General features: G+C 38.6%; 4 protein-coding genes across 4 annotated transcripts; all 4 read left to right on the plus strand.

Annotated features, from left to right (window-relative positions):
- Window positions 1-1,444: 1,444 nt before the first annotated feature.
- LOC125237491 (neuronal acetylcholine receptor subunit beta-3-like) lies at window positions 1,445-2,753 on the plus strand. The gene has a single exon (XM_048144600.1). It carries the CDS (start codon window positions 1,451-1,453, stop codon window positions 2,660-2,662), a length of 1,212 nt encoding a protein of 403 aa, XP_048000557.1. The 5' UTR covers window positions 1,445-1,450; the 3' UTR covers window positions 2,663-2,753.
- A 1,746-nt stretch (window positions 2,754-4,499) lies between these two features.
- LOC125237544 (neuronal acetylcholine receptor subunit alpha-3-like) lies at window positions 4,500-6,263 on the plus strand. Its single transcript, XM_048144670.1, has 2 exons — window positions 4,500-5,100; window positions 5,187-6,263. The coding sequence occupies exons 1-2, from the start codon at window positions 4,649-4,651 to the stop codon at window positions 5,941-5,943; spliced, it is 1,209 nt and encodes a 402-aa protein (XP_048000627.1). The 5' UTR covers window positions 4,500-4,648; the 3' UTR covers window positions 5,944-6,263.
- Window positions 6,264-6,398: 135 nt separating this feature from the next.
- LOC125237442 (neuronal acetylcholine receptor subunit alpha-4-like) lies at window positions 6,399-7,721 on the plus strand. The gene has a single exon (XM_048144510.1). The coding sequence runs from the start codon at window positions 6,447-6,449 to the stop codon at window positions 7,647-7,649; it is 1,203 nt and encodes a 400-aa protein (XP_048000467.1). The 5' UTR covers window positions 6,399-6,446; the 3' UTR covers window positions 7,650-7,721.
- A 41-nt stretch (window positions 7,722-7,762) lies between these two features.
- Window positions 7,763-9,411, plus strand: LOC125237443 (neuronal acetylcholine receptor subunit beta-3-like). Its single transcript, XM_048144511.1, has one exon. It carries the CDS (start codon window positions 8,178-8,180, stop codon window positions 9,375-9,377), a length of 1,200 nt encoding a protein of 399 aa, XP_048000468.1. The 5' UTR covers window positions 7,763-8,177; the 3' UTR covers window positions 9,378-9,411.
- Window positions 9,412-19,672: the final 10,261 nt, after the last annotated feature.

Genomic DNA, 19,672 nt, shown 5'->3' on the forward strand with positions numbered 1-19,672 from the left:
AAATTATTTTTCTCAAACATGGTATGAAATATTGATGTTATGTGCCTTATAATTGGCAGCGAAGTATGACGTTGCAGGTGCGGCTAGGACGATTGATAGATAATGGAATTTCAAACAAACCTTGCAGGCCATAGGCCGGCAAAGTCTTCTTTTTTAATTTCCAAACACAGATACTTAATTGTGACATAACATCCAGGTATTTAGCCAATTAAAAAAAAACTATAAGGGGCTTTATAGACGTGCCGACTGCAACTGGTACGGGCCCTAGACAATATTTGATTTTGGGTGCGTTTTCATACAAAAAAAAAATTTTCGTTTTTTTTTATTTATTTTTTTTATTTTTTGTTTTTTTATAGGCGTATACGGGGCATTAAAGGGGAACGAAAATTCGATTATTTTTGCGCTACGACGCACCGTTTAGGAGATACAGCCATCCAAAGTTACTATTTTCAGTAGACTTTATTTATTTCATACCATGTTTGAGAAAAGCACTATACATACCTCGGCGGGAAATGGGGTTGCCCGCCTCAGACCTATCCGGCCTCGCTCGCATTTGTCCCGGCCTCTGTAGTAATGTACTATTCCGCTACTGTAGATAGTATGGCACACCAATAAGATGAGCGAGCATTTCGCTCGTTTCATTCCAGAACGTGCAAAATGTGGTGTTTCTATTCCACCAAGGGCACCAAGACACATTAAACCAGAATGTTCCGTCAACATTAGGTTGCTTTATCCTTTACCTTTGAAATCTTTGTCGTTAGCGAATTTTACTAATCGTGTTTCTTCTGGGTTTGGTTTTGACGGGCAAAAGGAGATTTATTTAGGAAATGTGGGCGAATAACGCGGCCTAACAATATATTTGGCAATAATATCAATATTTACTTACAATAAATACTTATCTGGGTCACATTTAATTATAGACAATGGACATTTATGTGCATGTGCACAGTCAGAGTAACAACACTAGAGCTGGTGTTTTTCTTATTTTGATTACAAGTTCCTACTACATATAACGACAAACGAACACATATAATATAACTCGCTCGCGCTACCATCGCCTCTTTTTTATTTACACGGGAGCGACTAAGTAATTATCTTTTGTTCGTTACTATCACCGATAGCTACTTAATACCTAATGAGGGTAGATCGCGTGCTGTCTACGCAACTTTGACATCCACCCGCCGTCTTCAGTTTCCCGTGATCATGATGCATGCAACTGCGTCGCAATATCGGGACCTCAATAAATATCAAAAAGGTAATCACGGTTTATATCCCGGTCAATATAAGTCACTTAATACCTTATTTGCTTTTGATGGAACCATTGCCTAAAGGCACGTAGACAGGCGACAGACAGTCGACAGTAAATTGACATTTAATCTTCACTTATCGCTCCACGTGTTCATTTTTAGTCAAAGGGGGCGTACAAAATTTTCACATTTCGGCAGCGATCATGAATCTGTACGCATTCATAATACTCTCCGTCTTAAGCCTCGGATTTTGCGAAGAATGCCGCTTAAATTCCCGAACACCAGAAATGGAAACTGAAAGGAAATTGAAGGAAAAGCTCACTAAGTGCTACTCCGAAATTTTGAAACCCCCGATCAACAAGGACTCAAACAGCGTAGTTGTGAAAATAGCCTATTTACTCCAATCCTTCAATTTCGATTCTGAAGAAGAAATACTGACTTTATACAGCTGGAACTATTTCGACTGGCAAGACGATAGATTAACGTGGAAGCCTGAGGATTACAAGGATATAAAGTGGATTCAAGTTTCAAGTTTTGACATTTGGAGTCCGGGACTGAAGCTGATCAATACGGCAGACGCCGATGATTTTGACTTCTTCTACACAAAATGCAGGGTGAACAGCACAGGATACATCAGGTGCGTTATCCGAACAGAACACAAAGTCTTCTGCGCTTCTGATTTAACCAATTGGCCCTATGACACAAAGAGTTGCACGCTGCAGTTTGACCAGTGGAGACCTCAGGAAACTAAAGTGTTATTCAGTTTAAGCCATATCAATTTTGTGATGGAGGCGTATCAAAATGCTGGATGGATGATCGCTCGCGACAAAGTCTTCAAGAATTTGAACACAGGAATACAGTCTGCCGTTAAGTTCCATTTTGTAAGACTCGCAGAAGGCTTAGAAGCTATTATAGTGGTTCCAGCTTTTGTGCTAAGCGTGTTAACTGTGACAGGTCTCCTGTTGGACTATAGAGGCATGAACCGATTAGGGATTTTATGTATGACTATAATCAGCCATTTCCTTTTCTCTAACGTAATAGCCGACAACGTCCCTAAACATAGCGCTAATACTCCTGTCATATTATCGTTCATAAGCTGTTCTACTATTATAACTGTCATTTGTTTTGTATTATCATTTTGCTTTAAATATCTAGGAAAGAAGAAAACTCAACCACCCACGTGGATAATTTCTTGTAATGACTTTGTATTAGATGGTTATGGCAATTATGGAGTATTAACAAAATGGGAAGTGACTGAACAATATCCGGAAATGAAACAGAATGTAGAGTGGGTTCACTTTATTAGTATTTCTAATAGTGTCTGTATATTTGTAGTGGTAATTACTTACATTTACTTGCTGTCAGAGTATATCCCAAAAAAGCCAGTTTTCTCATTCGTTTTTGATATAGCTTAAGCAATAACTTCGATGTTTAGTAAATCTATGTCACTAACAATAAATAACGTAGGTATCTGAACGAAATTCCATACTGGTAGGTAATTGATATTGTGTGTTATTTTTTACTTTGCTTCCTAATTAAAGTTCCTATTCACAAAATTGTATCTACTTTACAGTCGGTATAGATTCCCTTCATTTCAGAAGCCAAATAAAAAAATAATACGAATTAACAATGTATCATGTTTATTGACATACATGGTCAAAAAACAGAAATTATTAATTAATTTTTATTATAACTACGTATTAGCAACGTGCGTGTCAAGACTGACTAGTAACGAGAAAAGTGTTACGAATGAATGTCGAAGGGAGTAATGGGAGAGAAAAACCAAGAAAAAGGTGGATGGACTGTGTGAAATATGATATGAAACGGAAACAAGTGAATGATGAGTGATAGAGAGGTATGGAAGAGAAAGACATGCTGCGCCGACCCCAAATGACTGGGATAAGGGCAGGCGAATGATGATTAGCAACGTGCTTGACAGTGTAGCGCTGATTGTTATGAATTACGTCACCTTAATGGCATCTCCAACATTAATGCTAGCGGCGGAGGTGGCCGTTGAAATTGATTTGACACTATACCATTTAATATGGAAAAACCGACAAAATGAGGGTAGCACCAGTTGCGAATACATACCTACTTATCTAAATACGTACCGTAAAACCCCCTATAACCCAAATCTCCCTACTATGGACCAAACTTAACTATAAATATTTCAAAATATTGTCTTCGGTTACCGCGATAGTTACTCATGAAATAAAACTATGGAAACGGATTAAATCGCGTATAATGAATTTAAAATACATCCCGACGTTTCGAACTCTTTACAGCGTTCGTGGTCAACGGGTGACTGAGGAAAAATTAAAAATGTGCAAAAGCTACCCACTTACAAGAAATATTAACGAACCATGACCACAAATAATATAGATTTCTAAGGCAGGTTCACACACTATTAATAAAGCCAGTTATACAATATTCAAAAAATTTTTACCATTACTCTGTTAAAAAAATAATTAACCAATTAATCTACACAAAATTGACAAAGAAACAAACTGCAAATGTCCAACACCATACAACACAAATGCCTCACAGCCTTCGTCGTGCTTGTTCCATTATCAGATGTACTACTGGATCCCAAGCCAATTTTGGAATTTTGGAATTTTGGAATTTTTAATTTTTCCTCAGTCACCCGTTGACCACGAACGCTGTAAAGAGTTCGAAACGTCGGGATGTATTTTAAATTCATTATACGCGATTTAATCCGTTTCCATAGTTTTATTTTATAAATATTTCGTTCAGGTATGTCTTTTAATACATCATTTGGTAGATCTAAGGCTGACTAATTAAATGTCCCACGAAAAGAACCATTGGTTAAATTCTTTTCCTCTCACTAGCTCGGAAACACGTGTTTTGTCCTTTAATACCAGCGGGTAAAAACGCATTTTATCCACTAGTGGATAAAGTAATTTGACCTTGAATAGAGGCAAATTTTCTGCTTTAAAATTTATAAAAGTGGGTTAATCTAGTGATGAAGATATTTTACCACCAGTGCACAGTGGAACTACTGGAAGCAGTGATAAACGCGTTTTTTGCGTTGTACTTTCCTCGCTATAGTGAGGGGAAAAGTTTTGTGTTACACACGAGTGCAAATGTATTTTACTTCTCGTGCGTTGAAAAACTCGCAAGCTCAGGATTCTAGAATCCTGAGCTTGCTCGTTTTTCAATTCCACACTCGGCGTTAAAATACAACTTAACTACATATTTTGAAATTGGGGATCATAGTTACAGACAGCAACTAGCAGTGTTGGACTATAAAGTACGTCGACGCGACAGGCAGTCGATAGTAAATAGACATTTAATCTACGCTTATCACACTGCACATCACAACATGTGCTGCATTTGCAGTCAAAGTGGGCGTACTAAATATCCACATTGCATCAGTGACCATGAATCTGTACGCGTTCATAACACTCTCCGTCTTAAGTCTCGGCTTTTGCGAAGAATGTCGCTTAAATATCCGATCACCAGAAATGGAACCTAAAAGGAAATTGAAGAAAAAGCTAAATAGCTACCCAGAGATTTTGAAGCCCCCGACCAACAACGGCTCAAACATATTAGTTGTGACAATGTACTACGTAGTGCAATATTATAATTTTGATTCTGAAGAAGAAATACTCACTTTAACCACCTTCAACAAATTCTTCTGGCAAGACGGTAGATTTACTTGGAAGCCTGAGGATTACGAGCGTGTAAAGTGGTTTTATGTTTCAAGGTTTGATGTTTGGACTCCGAGGCTAAAGCTTGTCAATACGGCAGACGCTGATTCTGAATTATTCTTCACCAAATGCGGTATGAGCTACACAGGCTACATAAGGTGCACCAAAGAGACAGAACACAAGTGCATCAGGACATTGACATGCACGTATCAGCTTTAAGCTGCCTGTGCATTAGCAAAATAATAATAAATAATAATAATAATAATAAAGTCTTCTGCGTTTCTGACTTAACCAATTGGCCTTATGACACAAAGAGTTGCACGCTGCAGTTTGACCAGTGGAGACCTCAGGAAACCAAATTGTTCTTCAACTTAAGTCAAATCCATTATAGAACGAATAGGTCGTATTTAAATGCTGGATGGATGATCACTCGCAAAAAGGTTTTCAGGGATTTGAACACAGGAATCCAGCTTACCGTTAAGTTCCATTTTGAAAGACTCGCAGAAGGCTTAGAAGCTATTATATTGGTTCCAGCTTTTGTGCTAAGCGTGTTAACTGTGATAGGTCTCCTGTTGGACTATAGAGACATGAACCGATTAGGGATTTTAAGTATGACTATAATCAGCCATTTCCTTTTCTCTAACGTAATAGCTGACCACGTCCCTAAACATAGTGCTAATACTCCTGTCATATTATCGTTCATAAGCTGTTCTACTATTATAACTGTAATTTGTTTTGTATTATCATTTTTCTTTAAATATCTGGGAAAGAAGAAAACTCACCCACCTATGTGGATAATTTCTTGTAATGACTTTGTATTAGATGGTTATGGCAAATATGGAGTATTAACAAGATGGGAAGTGACTGAACAAGATCCGGAAATGAAACAGAATGTAGAGTGGGTTCACTTTATTAGTATTTCTAATAGTGTCTGTATATTTGTAATGGTAATTACTTACATTTACTTGCTGTCAGAGTATATCCCAAAAAAGCCAGTTCTCTCATTCGTTTTTGATATAGCTTAAAGCAGTCTTAGTAACTTCGGTGTTTAGTAAATAATTTGACTAAGAAAATAATACAAAAGTATGAAACGAAATCCCATATTGGTAAATGATATTGTGTTTTTTTACTATCTAAAATTCGTATTTATACCTACAAGTTTGGCCTTTGAATAGATACATGTTTTTGCGAAATATAGTAGTTTGCAGTACAGCCTCCACTTGATATAGGTATCAAAACGGACAGCGCTCACTCACAAATATATGGAAAGACAACGCACTTTCATGCATGGCATTAGAGATGTATTCCAATATTTAGGAGCACCTTGCTCGATCTGATATAGTCAAAAAGCAAGTTGCAAGATTTTTGCAAATTTCATTGTTGTATGTAGGTATACCACAATGAAACTTGGCATAGACAGCCTTAGAGTCAGGTAGAAAGGACGAACTGTTGACGAAGATGACTACTAATAGTTTAACAAAAACTCCTCCTTATCTCAAAGTGGGCGTTTAACATCTCAAATTCCCTGATGCCATTACTACAACGAGTAAAAAGCAGTTTGCTACTAAACATGGCTTCGTACACATACATTTTTGTACTAGCCACAGTTATTAACATTAGTTATTGCCAAAACTGTGCCATGGAGTCCTTGTGGCCATCAGAAATTCCCGTCGAAGCGAGACTGAAAACAAAATTACTTGATTGTTACGATTTTAGTGAATCGCCAAATAGTAATACAACGAACCGTGTGGAAGTAGAAGTGGCTTACATTATACAGATGTTACAATTTGATGTTCATGAAGAAGTACTTACTATCTACAGCTGGAACATCTTTCAATGGGACGACGCTCGATTGAAGTGGGATCCAGACGATAATAAAGGTATTAAGAGTACAGTTCTAAATTTTTATGAAATCTGGACTCCAGAATTAAAAATCAAAAACTATGAGATTTCAGAACCCGACAGTTTAATACATATCTATGATTGCTTAGTGAATAATACTGGACGTGTGAAATGTATACAAGCTAATGTACATAATGTCATGTGCAGTAATGCAATGAGAGATTGGCCGTTCGACAGAAAACATTGCGTTTTAAAGATAGATGATGGCTCATGGACGCAGAGCGAAGCAAACATTGTGTTTACAAAACTTAGGTTTTTGTCTTTTGAAGGTGCGTACACTGCCTGGAGACTGGTATATTCACAAGAACACTTAAATTTAACTGGAGAATATCAAGCTTCTATAGAATTTGGCTTAGAAAGAGTAGCAGAAGGGCTGGAAGCAGCTATAATAGTCCCAGCTTTTGTGATGTCTGTGCTGACAATCATAACATTTCTTATGGATGTGAAGGGAAACATGCGCTTAGGGATTTTGTGTGGCAGTTTGTACAGCCATTATTTATTTATAGCTCAAGTCAACCAATGTATCCCGAAGCAGAGCATCGATACTCCTAAAATTTTACTTTTTATTATAGGTTCTATGACATTGACTTTGATTTTTACTGTGTTAGCATTGATTTTGAAATATTTTTGCTCGCGTAAATTTTCTCCACCTGTTTTAATTACTTCATTTAATTCGTTTGTTCTTAATAGTTACGGTGAGTACTTGGTGTTCCCAAGGTGGAGTGGTACCAATACTAACAAAACTGTCTTGGACTCATTAAGTCAACAAACTGAATGGTTTGATTTTCTAATATTATTAACAGCGTTGCTTTCATTGTTTGTGTTATAATTTATATTATTATGTATTCAATTTACTTGCCTCATGATGATTATACGAGTACGCCTAGAATTGATTAAGTAGATTCCTTCATAGTACCATAGTTTTCATATTTTATGGATGGACGAATTGAATTTCTATCGTGACATGTTTGACAAAAATAAATGACTTCTAGAAGAAAAACTAAAAATAAGTGCCTACATAATAGACACTAAATTAAGCATTTTCTTAATTCATACTAGGTGACAAAAGCGTACTGCCTAAAACTTATTCAGCTACGATGAACAAATATCACGCCATCATTGTACTATCAGATGCAAAAGTGCATGGCGAATTTATCAATTGAATTCATTCACAATTTCTGCATCAATAATATTCAACAGTTGACAGGCCAGACATGACCATCTTTAGTTGATAACAATGATAACCAAACCAACTATGAACCACATGCGAATGGTGTCAAATGACAGACGATAACATCAGGGGCGTTACTGTATCAAGTTCTATTCGGCTCAGTGTTGAAACTGACACGGCCAAACCATGTTCTCGGAAAGAGTCCTACTAATATTCCTCGCCATACTTTATCCCACGTTTGCACAAGATTGCGTGATGTTGGTAACAAAAGAAGACGCATGGGACAAGAAACTACACATGGATAAAATGAAAGACTATCACTTCAGACAGCCGCCGAAAAACCAGTCTTGTGTTCCAGTCAAAGTGCATTTCCAATTAAAGACATTCGCTTTTGATGAATATGCAGACAGGTTCACAGCTAAAATGTGGACTCGGATGATCTGGAGAGACGAACGCCTCATCTGGTCGCCAGAAGACTACGGAGGAATAAAAAAAATGATCGTGCTCCCAACGGATATTTGGACGCCTTCTTTAAAGCTTCTTAACAGCGTCGAACCGGACTACTTTTCTATGGAAATAGAAGAATGCGTCGTCCAAAATAACGGAGAAGTTATGTGTGTTCCGGAACTAATTTATGAATCATTTTGCATTGCTAAATTAAGAGATTGGCCGTTCGACGTTCAGAATTGTACCCTCCAGTTCGGAGATGGTGAGAGACTTACTACTTCCCGATTTAGTTTTAAAGGAAAAGCTATGTCGCTTGGTCTTGCAGAATATGGTAATGGTTGGTACATAATGATGAATAACTTTAAGGAAAACCCGAATTCAGACGTACAGTTGTCCATTACATTGACAATGGAGAGACAAGCGTCTGGTATAATTGTTGTATTGACAGGTCCCTGTTTCGTCCTTTCTATATTGAATATAACATCTATTCTATTGACTGTAAATGATTATATCCGCTTGGGATTTTCGTGTTTTAGTCTAATAGGTCATTTTACATTCTTGTTTTTTATTGACGAGTTTTTACCAAAGCACAGTGGTGACACCCCTGTCATTTTATTCTTCATCCGTGATTCAATAATCTTGACAATAACTTCAGTGCTTTTCACTCTTGTTTTAAGCAAAATTGTTAAAAGAAAAACTGTGCCGTTTGATTGGGTATCTTTAGTATCAAATAAAGTATTTTTTAGCTTTGGTCGATACTTGATTTTACCAAGATGGAGAGTAGATCCTGATGCTAAAGATACTAATAATGTAAACAATAAAGAGATTTGGATGAACGTGGCTAATATTTTGAACAGTGCTTATCTAGTTGTAGTCATTATTGTATATATAATTTTGTTTAATGCTTACATGCCTAAACAACCACCGGCTGAATATTGATTGTAAAATGACAATAAAATTATTTGCACTTCAATATTGTTTATAGACTGTCCAAGCTAAGACAGCACGACATGACACGACTATAGGTACTACGTCGAATAGAGTCGGTGCAATCTTTAGCATAAATATACAGACTCAACATTTTTTAAGTAATGTTAAGGTACATACATAAACCTGTAGAGTGTATAAAGCCATAAATTAAATATAACAAGATCATACCATCCCATACATTAAAATGCGACGGTCTACGAACGCGCTTACACTCCACTACACATAGATGGCGCCACAAAAAAATGCCTTGTTGCCACCGATTATTTGTAGATTGGCATTAAGTGTCAATTCCGAGCCGTAAATCTATGTCAAAAGTGACACTTAACGCCATCTACAAGTATAATCGAAAGCTACAAGACTTTTTTTTTGTGGCGCCATCTATGTGTGGTGGAGTGTAAGCGCGGTCTTAGGTGGTCGCATTTTAATGTATGGGATGGTATGATCTTGTTATATTTAATTTATGATATTTATCATACGACATTAACGAAACAACACAGGTAGGTAAGGTCAGTGTGGGAAAGACCGTCTACCCGGAAAGACCGTCTATTGACTATAACTTTTTTGTTTATATATCTACGCCTCTCACACCTCTGGAGGTATAGCAGTTTTTCATCCTTAATCCATTGGTCTTCAATACATATCCCTAGGACGATCACTAGTTAACAATAAACTTGTTTCTCGTTTCGAACTCGAACATCAAGTTCAACATGGTTCCGCAAAAAAATAAAATAAAATAGAAGCAGTCGGAATATTTGCATATCATGTATGTAACGCAGTCATTTAATAACCGTTATTTCTGACTAGTACTATTATTCTATTCAAAACGCGCTCAATTTCTAGTTTTATGTTCTGAAATATGTAACTTAGAAATTGTGCCTAGTCAGAAAGTCCGGCATAAAAGAGAAAGGCAAGACCGGCCGGATATGATAAACAAGGAGTTGCCAACCTTTTTTAGGCTTTATTGGAAATAAGTCGAGTCTAAACAATATCAATATATAGGTACGTTTTTGGCTTATGATAGTTGTACCGTTTTTGATTTTAGCTTCGAAATACAGTTTTGATAATGATTCGTATGGTGTTACTAAAATCATTCGAAAGTATTAAGTAAAAATAAAATATATGTGACATGGTTGTGAAGAATGATAAGAGGTGAACAGAAGTAAGCCTACACTGCATTATTCATCATCAAATTTAAGTTGGTAGAATTATCGTAAGCTCTAACCGTTTTTTATTATTTTTGTTTAAGTATATTTAGATTGTGCAACATGCAGCGACAAATATTTCAAAAGAGAGTAGGGTTTCAAGTTGGTTATTATTTTTTATAATCAGCATTACCCAACAGGGACCGTCCCCTTGGGTACCCTTTAAAACGGTTTTGACACTTTTGACCGACTATTTTACGGCTACCCGACCGTTAATTGATATTGCTGGCTATCACTTTGACAAAAAGTCGTCAATAGGTTTTCGGGGGTGGTAGCTCAGGTAGGTGGTAACTCTGGTAGTAACTATAGAAAAACCAAGCATTGCTAAGAAATGTTACCAAACCAATTCACGACATCTTAATATCCTATTACCTTTTCTTAATAAAAAAGTTTCAAAAACAGATAAGTAGTTGGATTTATATGAGTCTGTAATATCGTGACTAAATTGTATCGCAGGTGTTCGTTGTAAAAACAGTATTATGCAATATCTGGACCTGAAAAGAAAAGGTTATGAACCCCATCTACGGGACTTATAAATAGAAAAATGCTTATACATATGTTCAAAATTTTAACATTATTTTATTAATTATCTAGCACATTCTGCCCTGTTATTACGTAAAATAACAATGATCAGGATTTTGGAACCTAGTCTCATATGAAATTACGCGACAACAAGCACTAGACGGTCTTTCTGTACCCATCGCGGGAGGACGGTCAACCCGCCGAGCCTTATAAAATGTGATTTTTATGACTTAAAAGTACCTTATTTCACCAAAATATTATAAAAGCTTTGTAAAATATAATATTTGCTATCTCATAGGACCATGCGCATTACGCCAGACTACATTAATTATAGAGTTTTATCCACTCAAACTTTATTTCAAATAAACTATGTCGGTCTTGCCCGCACTGACCTTAGACATTTTTTTAGTGTTTGATGAATGAAGATATTGGGGCATTTTCAGAATTTGGGACACCCCAGTTAGCGTAAGTAGTTAACAAAAATTAACTCACTGTCAGTTTTGTGACGATAATTAAGCATGAAATTTCAATAAAAATATTGTTTTTGTCTTAATGGACATCTACATAAACTTAAGCGATAATCTACATTGAGAATGTGAAATAAGTAAATGTTTAGACAGATTTTATGCTTAATTGTCGTCACAAAACTCTGACAGTGAGTTAATTTTTGTTAATACTGTATTAATAATTGCCGTACACTCTCTGTATTAATAATTGCCGGACACTAAAATATTTAGGTATTACCCTTGACGAAAACCTTAACTTTAAAGCTCATATAAATTCGGTGTCCGCTAGGGTCAGAAAGCTAATATATTTCATGAAGCTACTCAGAAATGCTGCCAGCAAAGATACTCTTAAACTACACAGCAATTTGCCAACCGGTTGTCGCGTATTGTATCACAATTTGGGGAGGAGCTGCCTCTTCCAACCTTATAGCCCTAGAAAGAGCCCAACGATTCATCCTAAAAGTGATGCTTAGAAAGCCTCGGTTATTTCCTACTGCGACTCTGTATAAGGAGTGGAAGGTTTTGACGGTTCGGCAGCTTATGATTCAAAAGGTTACTCTCAGGTGCCAACCACCAAGACCATTTTTGCAAAGCGTTTCCCCTGTTATTTTCACCCATACTTATACAACAAGATCTCAAATTGCTGTGACCTTAAAAACACGTACCTGCCTGATAATATCCAAAAGGAAACTTTTTAACTGGTTAAATGTCCTGAACTACCATGAAACTGAGCAAATCATAAAACGAGTAGTCTAAATTCCTATTACCTGCAAATTGTTATACCCCCCTAAGGTCGCTCGTACACTCACAAATACAATCACGCACGCACTGACACACAAACACACACCCACACAACACCTACCTGCACCTACGCTCACACTCTCACTATCTCACATCAGATTTAAAATAAAAATACTTAATAGTGTAAATAGAATATAATAATATTTTGCATTAAGTTTTTAGTTTAGTATGAACTTTGCATGTTTTATTTTAATATTTTTTTTTTCTTCTCTTTCTTTGTAATGTAATAATTGTCTAAAGGATAGGATACCCCTAAATATATTATGTAGAAATTCCTGTAGAACGGTCACCACGACACAGGCCTCGCCTAGTGTGGGACCACAGATATAGTTGTAAAATTTTATGTCATTTTTCTAATAAACACATTTTTTTTTTTTTTATTTATTTAATAACTTGGGGGGACCCAAATTCTGAAAATTCCCATTGAACAAACAAAAATAATTTAGAGTATAAAACTTATAGCAGAAATGTTGTGCTTATATATCCATACTAATATTATAAATGGGAAAGTGTGTGTGTGTCTGATTGTTTGTCCGTCGTTCACGGCAAAACGGAGCGACGAATTGACGTGATTTTTTAAACGGAGATAGGTAGTGTAAGTAATGGAGAGTGACATAGGCTACTTTTTGTCTCTTTCTAACTCGAACGAAGCCGCGGGCAAAAGCTAGTCATACATACTCAAACTCACACACTAAGGAGAGTTTCTGAAGCAACTAAAGGCAGAGCTAACCCGCCGGTAGCGGCCAACGGTCATCAAGCGCCTTCCACTAAAATCGCCGTTAATGAGACTAGACGCTATTCCTTACCTGTTAAAGCAGACAAATTTGAGAAATCCTCAATGAAAAATGGAATCACCGCACCAAAATCAGTAACACCAATGACGCCGATAAACAATAACATTGACAAAAACGACACACTATCCAATAACGTAAGTAAACCAGCCGACAACGATGAAGACAAAAATAATATGTGGCAAACTGCAAATTATGTTAAGGGCCGCATGAGACAAAAACCACAGCGAGTCGCGGTCACGGGCACTGGACCTGACGACTGCGAATTAAAGACTACCGAACGCGTAAGAAAATTACATGCGTGTTTTTTCAAATCCGACACAACACCAAACGCTGTCCAATCGTATATATCAAGAAAAACTGGTAGAACCGACTGCACAGTAGACAAGCTACAATTGAAACATCAATTCTACGCCTCATTCTCAATCACAGTACCTCACAGCAGCTTTGAAATGCTCATGTCCCCCGAAAACTGGCCGTCCGGTATAGAGGTAAGCGAGTGGTTTCGCGGAGGCGCCGGGCGCGCCGGGCGCGCTCACCCGCCGCGCCGCCGCCGCTCCCGCTCAGCACACCGGGGCTCCACCGGGGCCGTCGACGATTCACAACCAACACGAAGCAACCACACAAACCACTCTCATTGCATGTCACCAAAACATTAGGGGCTTAAATGGAAAAACTAGGCATTTAGAAGTATTGCTCTGTAATGAACTAACCTGTGATATACTAATTATCACCGAACACTTTTTATGTAGTAACGAAATACAATCAGTAACGCTAATGAACTACGATTTAGTTTCGTATTATTGTAGACCCACAGTCGAACGCGGCGGTAGCTGTATTTACGTAAAATCAAACATCAGGGCTATAAACAGACCGGATTACTGCGATCTATCTCGTGAACAAATATTTGACACCTGCGCAATATATCTCGTGGATGATGATATCCTCGTTGTAGGAATCTATCACTCAAACCTCACTAGTCACTCAGAATATTTAAAGTTATTCGAAAGCTTGTTGACAAAAATAAATAACGACAATATCACTGCAATTATAATGGGAGATATTAATATCGACCTCTGCAATAATACTTCTATAAAACGGCAGTTGCTGGATATCTTATCTGCTCACGGTTTCACTCAGTACATCCAGGACATCACTAGACGGGACGGCGATAGTGCAACTCTCCTAGATCATGCGTACTCAAACATTCGTCACGGGCGGCTGTCCGCGGCCTGCGTAAACACGAATCTAAGCGACCATATGGCGCAGCGCATCGCCGCCCCCGGCCCCCCTCGCAACCAGCCGCCTATACTGATAAGGAAACGAGTATTTAGTAATAAAAACAGAGCGTCTTTTGTTAATGCGCTCGAATCCATAGACTGGTATGACATAGCCAGTAAATACCACGGCAAATGTAATTTATTCGCCACAAAAATAATAAATATAATGAGCTATTTGCTAGATATACATATCCCAATTAAAAACATAACGCAACAGCTAAAAAGTAATCCGTGGATAGATTCTGAAATTATTGATCTAAAACTTTTAGCATTTGATTTTATAAATCTCTCTAAAAAATACCCCACAAATCTCTCCATAACCGATTCGTCAAATAAAATCTTGAATCTATACAACCTTAAACTGAAAACTAAACGTACAAATTATTTTAACAACTTAATTAGCAATAGCCCAAACAAAAGCAAAGCAATGTGGAATGCTATTAATACCGAGCTGGGGCGGTCGCCCCGTGAGCGAGTGGACTATACAGACCTGCTGGTGGACGGCGCCGGGGTCCCGTACGCCACGAAACAGCTCGCCGTGGACGCGCTCAACCGCGAGTTCGTGACGGCCGCGACGGCGTGTGGCGCGCCCGCTGCCGACCGCGCTATCTCAATCACCACTTTAACACAAGAGCGTACCGCCAGCGACTGCTCAATAAGGCTCAGACCTTTTTCACCAGACGAAGTAGTTCAGATATTTAAATCATGTATAGCACCAAAAAACAGTACTGACGTGTACGGCCTATCTGCCAATCTCCTAAAGCAAGCCAGCCCGGCGGTATCGTATGCTTTATCTCAGCTATTTAACTGCTGCATTAGAGAAGGTGTTTACCCGGAGAGCTTGAAAAAGGTAAAGATAAGCCCACTGTATAAAGGTAAAGGCCAGAAATCTACGATTAAATCTTACCGTCCCATATCCTTAGTCCCATGCCCAAGTAAGTGCCTTGAAGTAGGATTAAACAAAAGACTGTTGGACTTCTGGTCGTCAAGGAACGTATTTACTGAGAGTCAATATGCCTATCGCCAGGGTCGGTCGACCACCGACTTGGTGCGAGAAGTAGTACGCTCCGTGATGCTCGCTCGCGAGGCAGGACACAGCGTTGCGGTGATCTGCTGCGACCTATCCCGCGCATTTGACACAGCGGACCACGCCCTTATTGCGGACAAGCTCGCCCACTATGGCATACGGGGACCGGCCTCCCGACTATTATTGTCATTTATGAGCGGGAGAGCCCAAATTGTAGTAGGGGACGGCGGTAAAATCAAGTCCTCAGAATTACAAAACCTGATGGGTGTCCCCCAGGGATCGTGCCTCTCCAACACACTGTTCAGTATTTTGCTGAATGACCTGCCGAAAACGGTAAAAGGCGCTCAAATTTTTATGTACGCCGACGACGTAACGGCGATAGTAAGCACGACCTCCGAGCAGGAGTTGGAGAGAGCACTAAATGGTGTAATGAATCAGCTGTATGTATGGTTCCAAACCAACGGTTTGGCCCTTAATAAGGAAAAAACGTCCTTCATGACCATCAAACTGAACGGCCATGCCAGCTCACCCCTGAGAGTGTGTGCGGGCGGTGCCCCTATACAGCAGGTGACCTGCACACGCCTCCTCGGGTTCCAGCTGGACAGTGCTTTAACATGGGAAGCACACGTTGACGAGCTGTGCGGCAAGCTTGGGCGAGCGTGTTTCGCGCTGCGCAGGCTTACGCACACCGCGGGAAAGTCCGCGGTAAGAGAGTGCTACTTTGCCACAGTGCACTCACTCCTTACATACGGCGTAGAATTGTGGGGCCGTGCAGCTGACTGGAAACGTGTGTTCTCCATGCAAAAAAGAGCAATTCGAGCTATGACAAACAAAGCAGCGGATACCCCGGCTCGTGATCTCTTTCGGGATATGAAGATCCTCCCCTTACCTTGTCTGTTTATACAACAAGTAGCACTATTCACGCGAGAAAATATTGCCAGGTACAAATGTAAAGGTGTTAACGAAAAGTATAACCTCCGCAGTAACAAACATAAAAATAGGCTGGTAGTCGAAACACACCGACTCGCCAAATCAGCAAAATTGACACAAATTTTGGGACCTTGTGTATATAATCGGTTGCCCGACACTATTAGAACTGCAGCTACCACCGCGGCGTTCAAAAACAAATTAAAGTTGTGGCTATTGACCCACTTGTTTTATACTCTTGAAGAGTTTTTGAACCTACCTATCCTGACATAATATTATAATAAAATTGTAATTTGTACTTAATTACTCTATAATAATCCTGATAAGTTTTAAAATTATTATTTATTATTTATATCAATAAATGTATACAAATCTTATACATAATACCAACCTGACGTGTAACTTTGTTATTAATAAACTTTCATTTCATTTCATTTCATTTCATTTCATTTCACGGCGTCGCAAAGGTCATTAGTCCAAAAAATTCGCAAAAGTATCGAAATATACATATTTTTCCCCTCACTAGCTCGGAAACACGTGTTTTGTCCTTTAATAACAGCGGGTAAAAACGCATTTTATCCACTAGTGGGTAAAGTAATTTGACCTTGAATAACGTCAAATTAACTGCTTTAAAATTGATAAAAGTAGGTGAATCTAGTAATAATAGTTATTTGTTATACAAGGGGGCAAAGTTGTATTTTAACGCCGAGTGTGGAATTGAAAAACGAGCAAGTGAAAGGATTCTATAGTTGAATCACGAGCGAAGCGAGTGGTTCGAGAATAGAATCCTGAACTTGCGAGTTTTTTAACACACGAGAAGTAAAATACATTTGCACCCGAGTGTAACACAAAACTTTTCCCCTCACTATAGCGAGGAAACTACAACGCAAAAAATGCGTTTATCACTGCTTCCAGTAGTTCCACAGGTGGTAAATCATCTTTATTACTAGATTCACCTACTTTTATCTATTTTAAATCAGTTAATTTGATTTTATTCAAGGTCAAATTACTTTACCCACTAGTGGATAAAATTCGTTTTTACCCGCTGGTATTAAAGGACAAAACACGTGTTTCCGAGCTAGTGAGGGGAAAAGATGATTTACCACCTGTGGAACTACTAGAAGCAGTGATAAACGCATTTTTTGCGTTGTAGTTTCCTCGCTGTAGTGAGGGGAAAAGTCTTGTGTTACACTCGGGTGCAAATGTATTTTACTTCTCGTGTGTTAAAAAACTCGCAAGTTCAGGATTCTATTCTCGAACCACTCGCTTCGCTCGTGGTTCAACTATAGAATCCTTTCACTTGCTCGTTTTTCAATTCCACACTCGGCGTTAAAATACAATTTTGCCCCCTTGTATAATAAATAACTATTTATCCTCAACGGGTTGCCAAAGGCTAGTTGGTATATAAAAGTACCTACATAAAAATATAGCGGCCAGGAAGAAAGGTGTTTGCGGCCGGAGTTTCATTTGGTGTGGCTGTCAGGTGACGGGGGAGGTGAGTAATGCTGTTTTGCCGGCGCCTGCCGTTACGGCTCTAGTGCGATTCGACAACTAAACATTAGTATATAAGAAAGTTTTTAGGTTTAAGAGTAGGTAATAAGATATTATAACAATGTGGCATACATTCAGGTAAGAGGTAAAATCAACTAGTGTTTGTCAGTCAGTTCACTTTTTAAACGTTCGATATTGGAAACGAAACAAATGACTGATTGATGAAATATGATTTTCTCTTCTTAACAGAACGTTCTTAATTTGAACTTTATTAAAGTTTCGCTTACCGATTTCTTAATATAATAGGCCAACTGCTTATCGCTCCTAAGCATATTATAGAGAAGTTATGATATGGATGTAAATAATAATAAGTACATTGTGTATTAAGGGCGGAAAGTGAAGGATTAAGAACGAGAGGCTGTTTTAAATGACACCCGCGAAGTAATAACCAAATTTTAAACTAAATGTACTGAAATACCTACGCTGAGAATTCGTCCGACATCTTGTAATTTTTAACAGGTCACGGAACGCTCCATCCAGGTTTCACTTTACTTCCCTAGGGTGGTAAAAAGCTCATTACGTATCAGTATGCAGGCATGTAATAACATGATACTTTTTACCACCTAGTGCCACCGGACTAGGTGGACCCCGTGGAAAAAAACCCCGATCGCGACATAGTGGACCGATTTTCATGAAACATGACTATTAAGAACACTCCTCCAGCTTTCAAACAAAAAAAAACTAAATCTAAATCGGTTCATCCGTTCGAGAGCTACGATGCCACAGACAGACACACACACAGACAGACAGACAGACACGCCAAACTTGTCAACACCCGTCGTTTTTGCGTCGGGGGTTAAAAATACATGCGCGAATCGTCGAAAAGAAAGGTAAGTGACGGGAACAAGCCGCTCCATCATTTGTCAGCGGCCGGCGACAAAAACAACGCTAATTTTAATGTTGCCCGTTTGTCATTTTTACGATTATTAGCTGCCTAGGAAATTGTTATTCACCGTTTTCCTGCTGCAACTTCCCACTGAGCACTGTTGCTTGTCATTAAGTAGAAGATAACACAGGTTCAGGAAAAAAAATAAGATCAGAAGAGACTAAGGGCCCAGGGTCTGAAATACACCGTGAGGCCGAATAACCACAAGATTTTAACCAGATGTAAAAACAAGCAAAAAAACTTACATGATTTTTGTAATTTTTGGGCATTACAGCGACAAGACACCCACTATCCTAGAGTTAGTTGCCAAACTTCGAAGTGGATTCCAGGCAGGCAAGCATGGTCGCGTGATAAATGAATAAATGATGTAACGTCAGGCCGTTCTTTTCGCACAAGGTATTTGTAAGTGCGGTAGGGACGCACCGATGCGATTCATGCGATAAAGTTTATCGAGCTAGTCTGCTAAGCCGTGGCAAAAATGCGGGATAAAACAAGGAAGAAAGGAGTAAAGAAAGCAAATAATAGAACACATACTACCTAGACCGGTAAGTACAACGCTTAGCTGTTACTACTTACTACTAAACTATTACCACAAATCGGACACTGGCGATCAAATATATTAAAGAGGCGCGTTCCTAATGTCTAATAATACAGTCTAATGCCGTGGCTTGCGTGGGCGACGGTCGCGCGATGGTCGCGCGCCGGCGATGCGACGCATACGAAATCAAACCTTATCGATATGGAAGTATGA

Source organism: Leguminivora glycinivorella, chromosome 21 (genome assembly GCF_023078275.1).
Source record: "Leguminivora glycinivorella isolate SPB_JAAS2020 chromosome 21, LegGlyc_1.1, whole genome shotgun sequence".
NCBI lineage: Eukaryota > Metazoa > Arthropoda > Insecta > Lepidoptera > Tortricidae > Leguminivora > Leguminivora glycinivorella.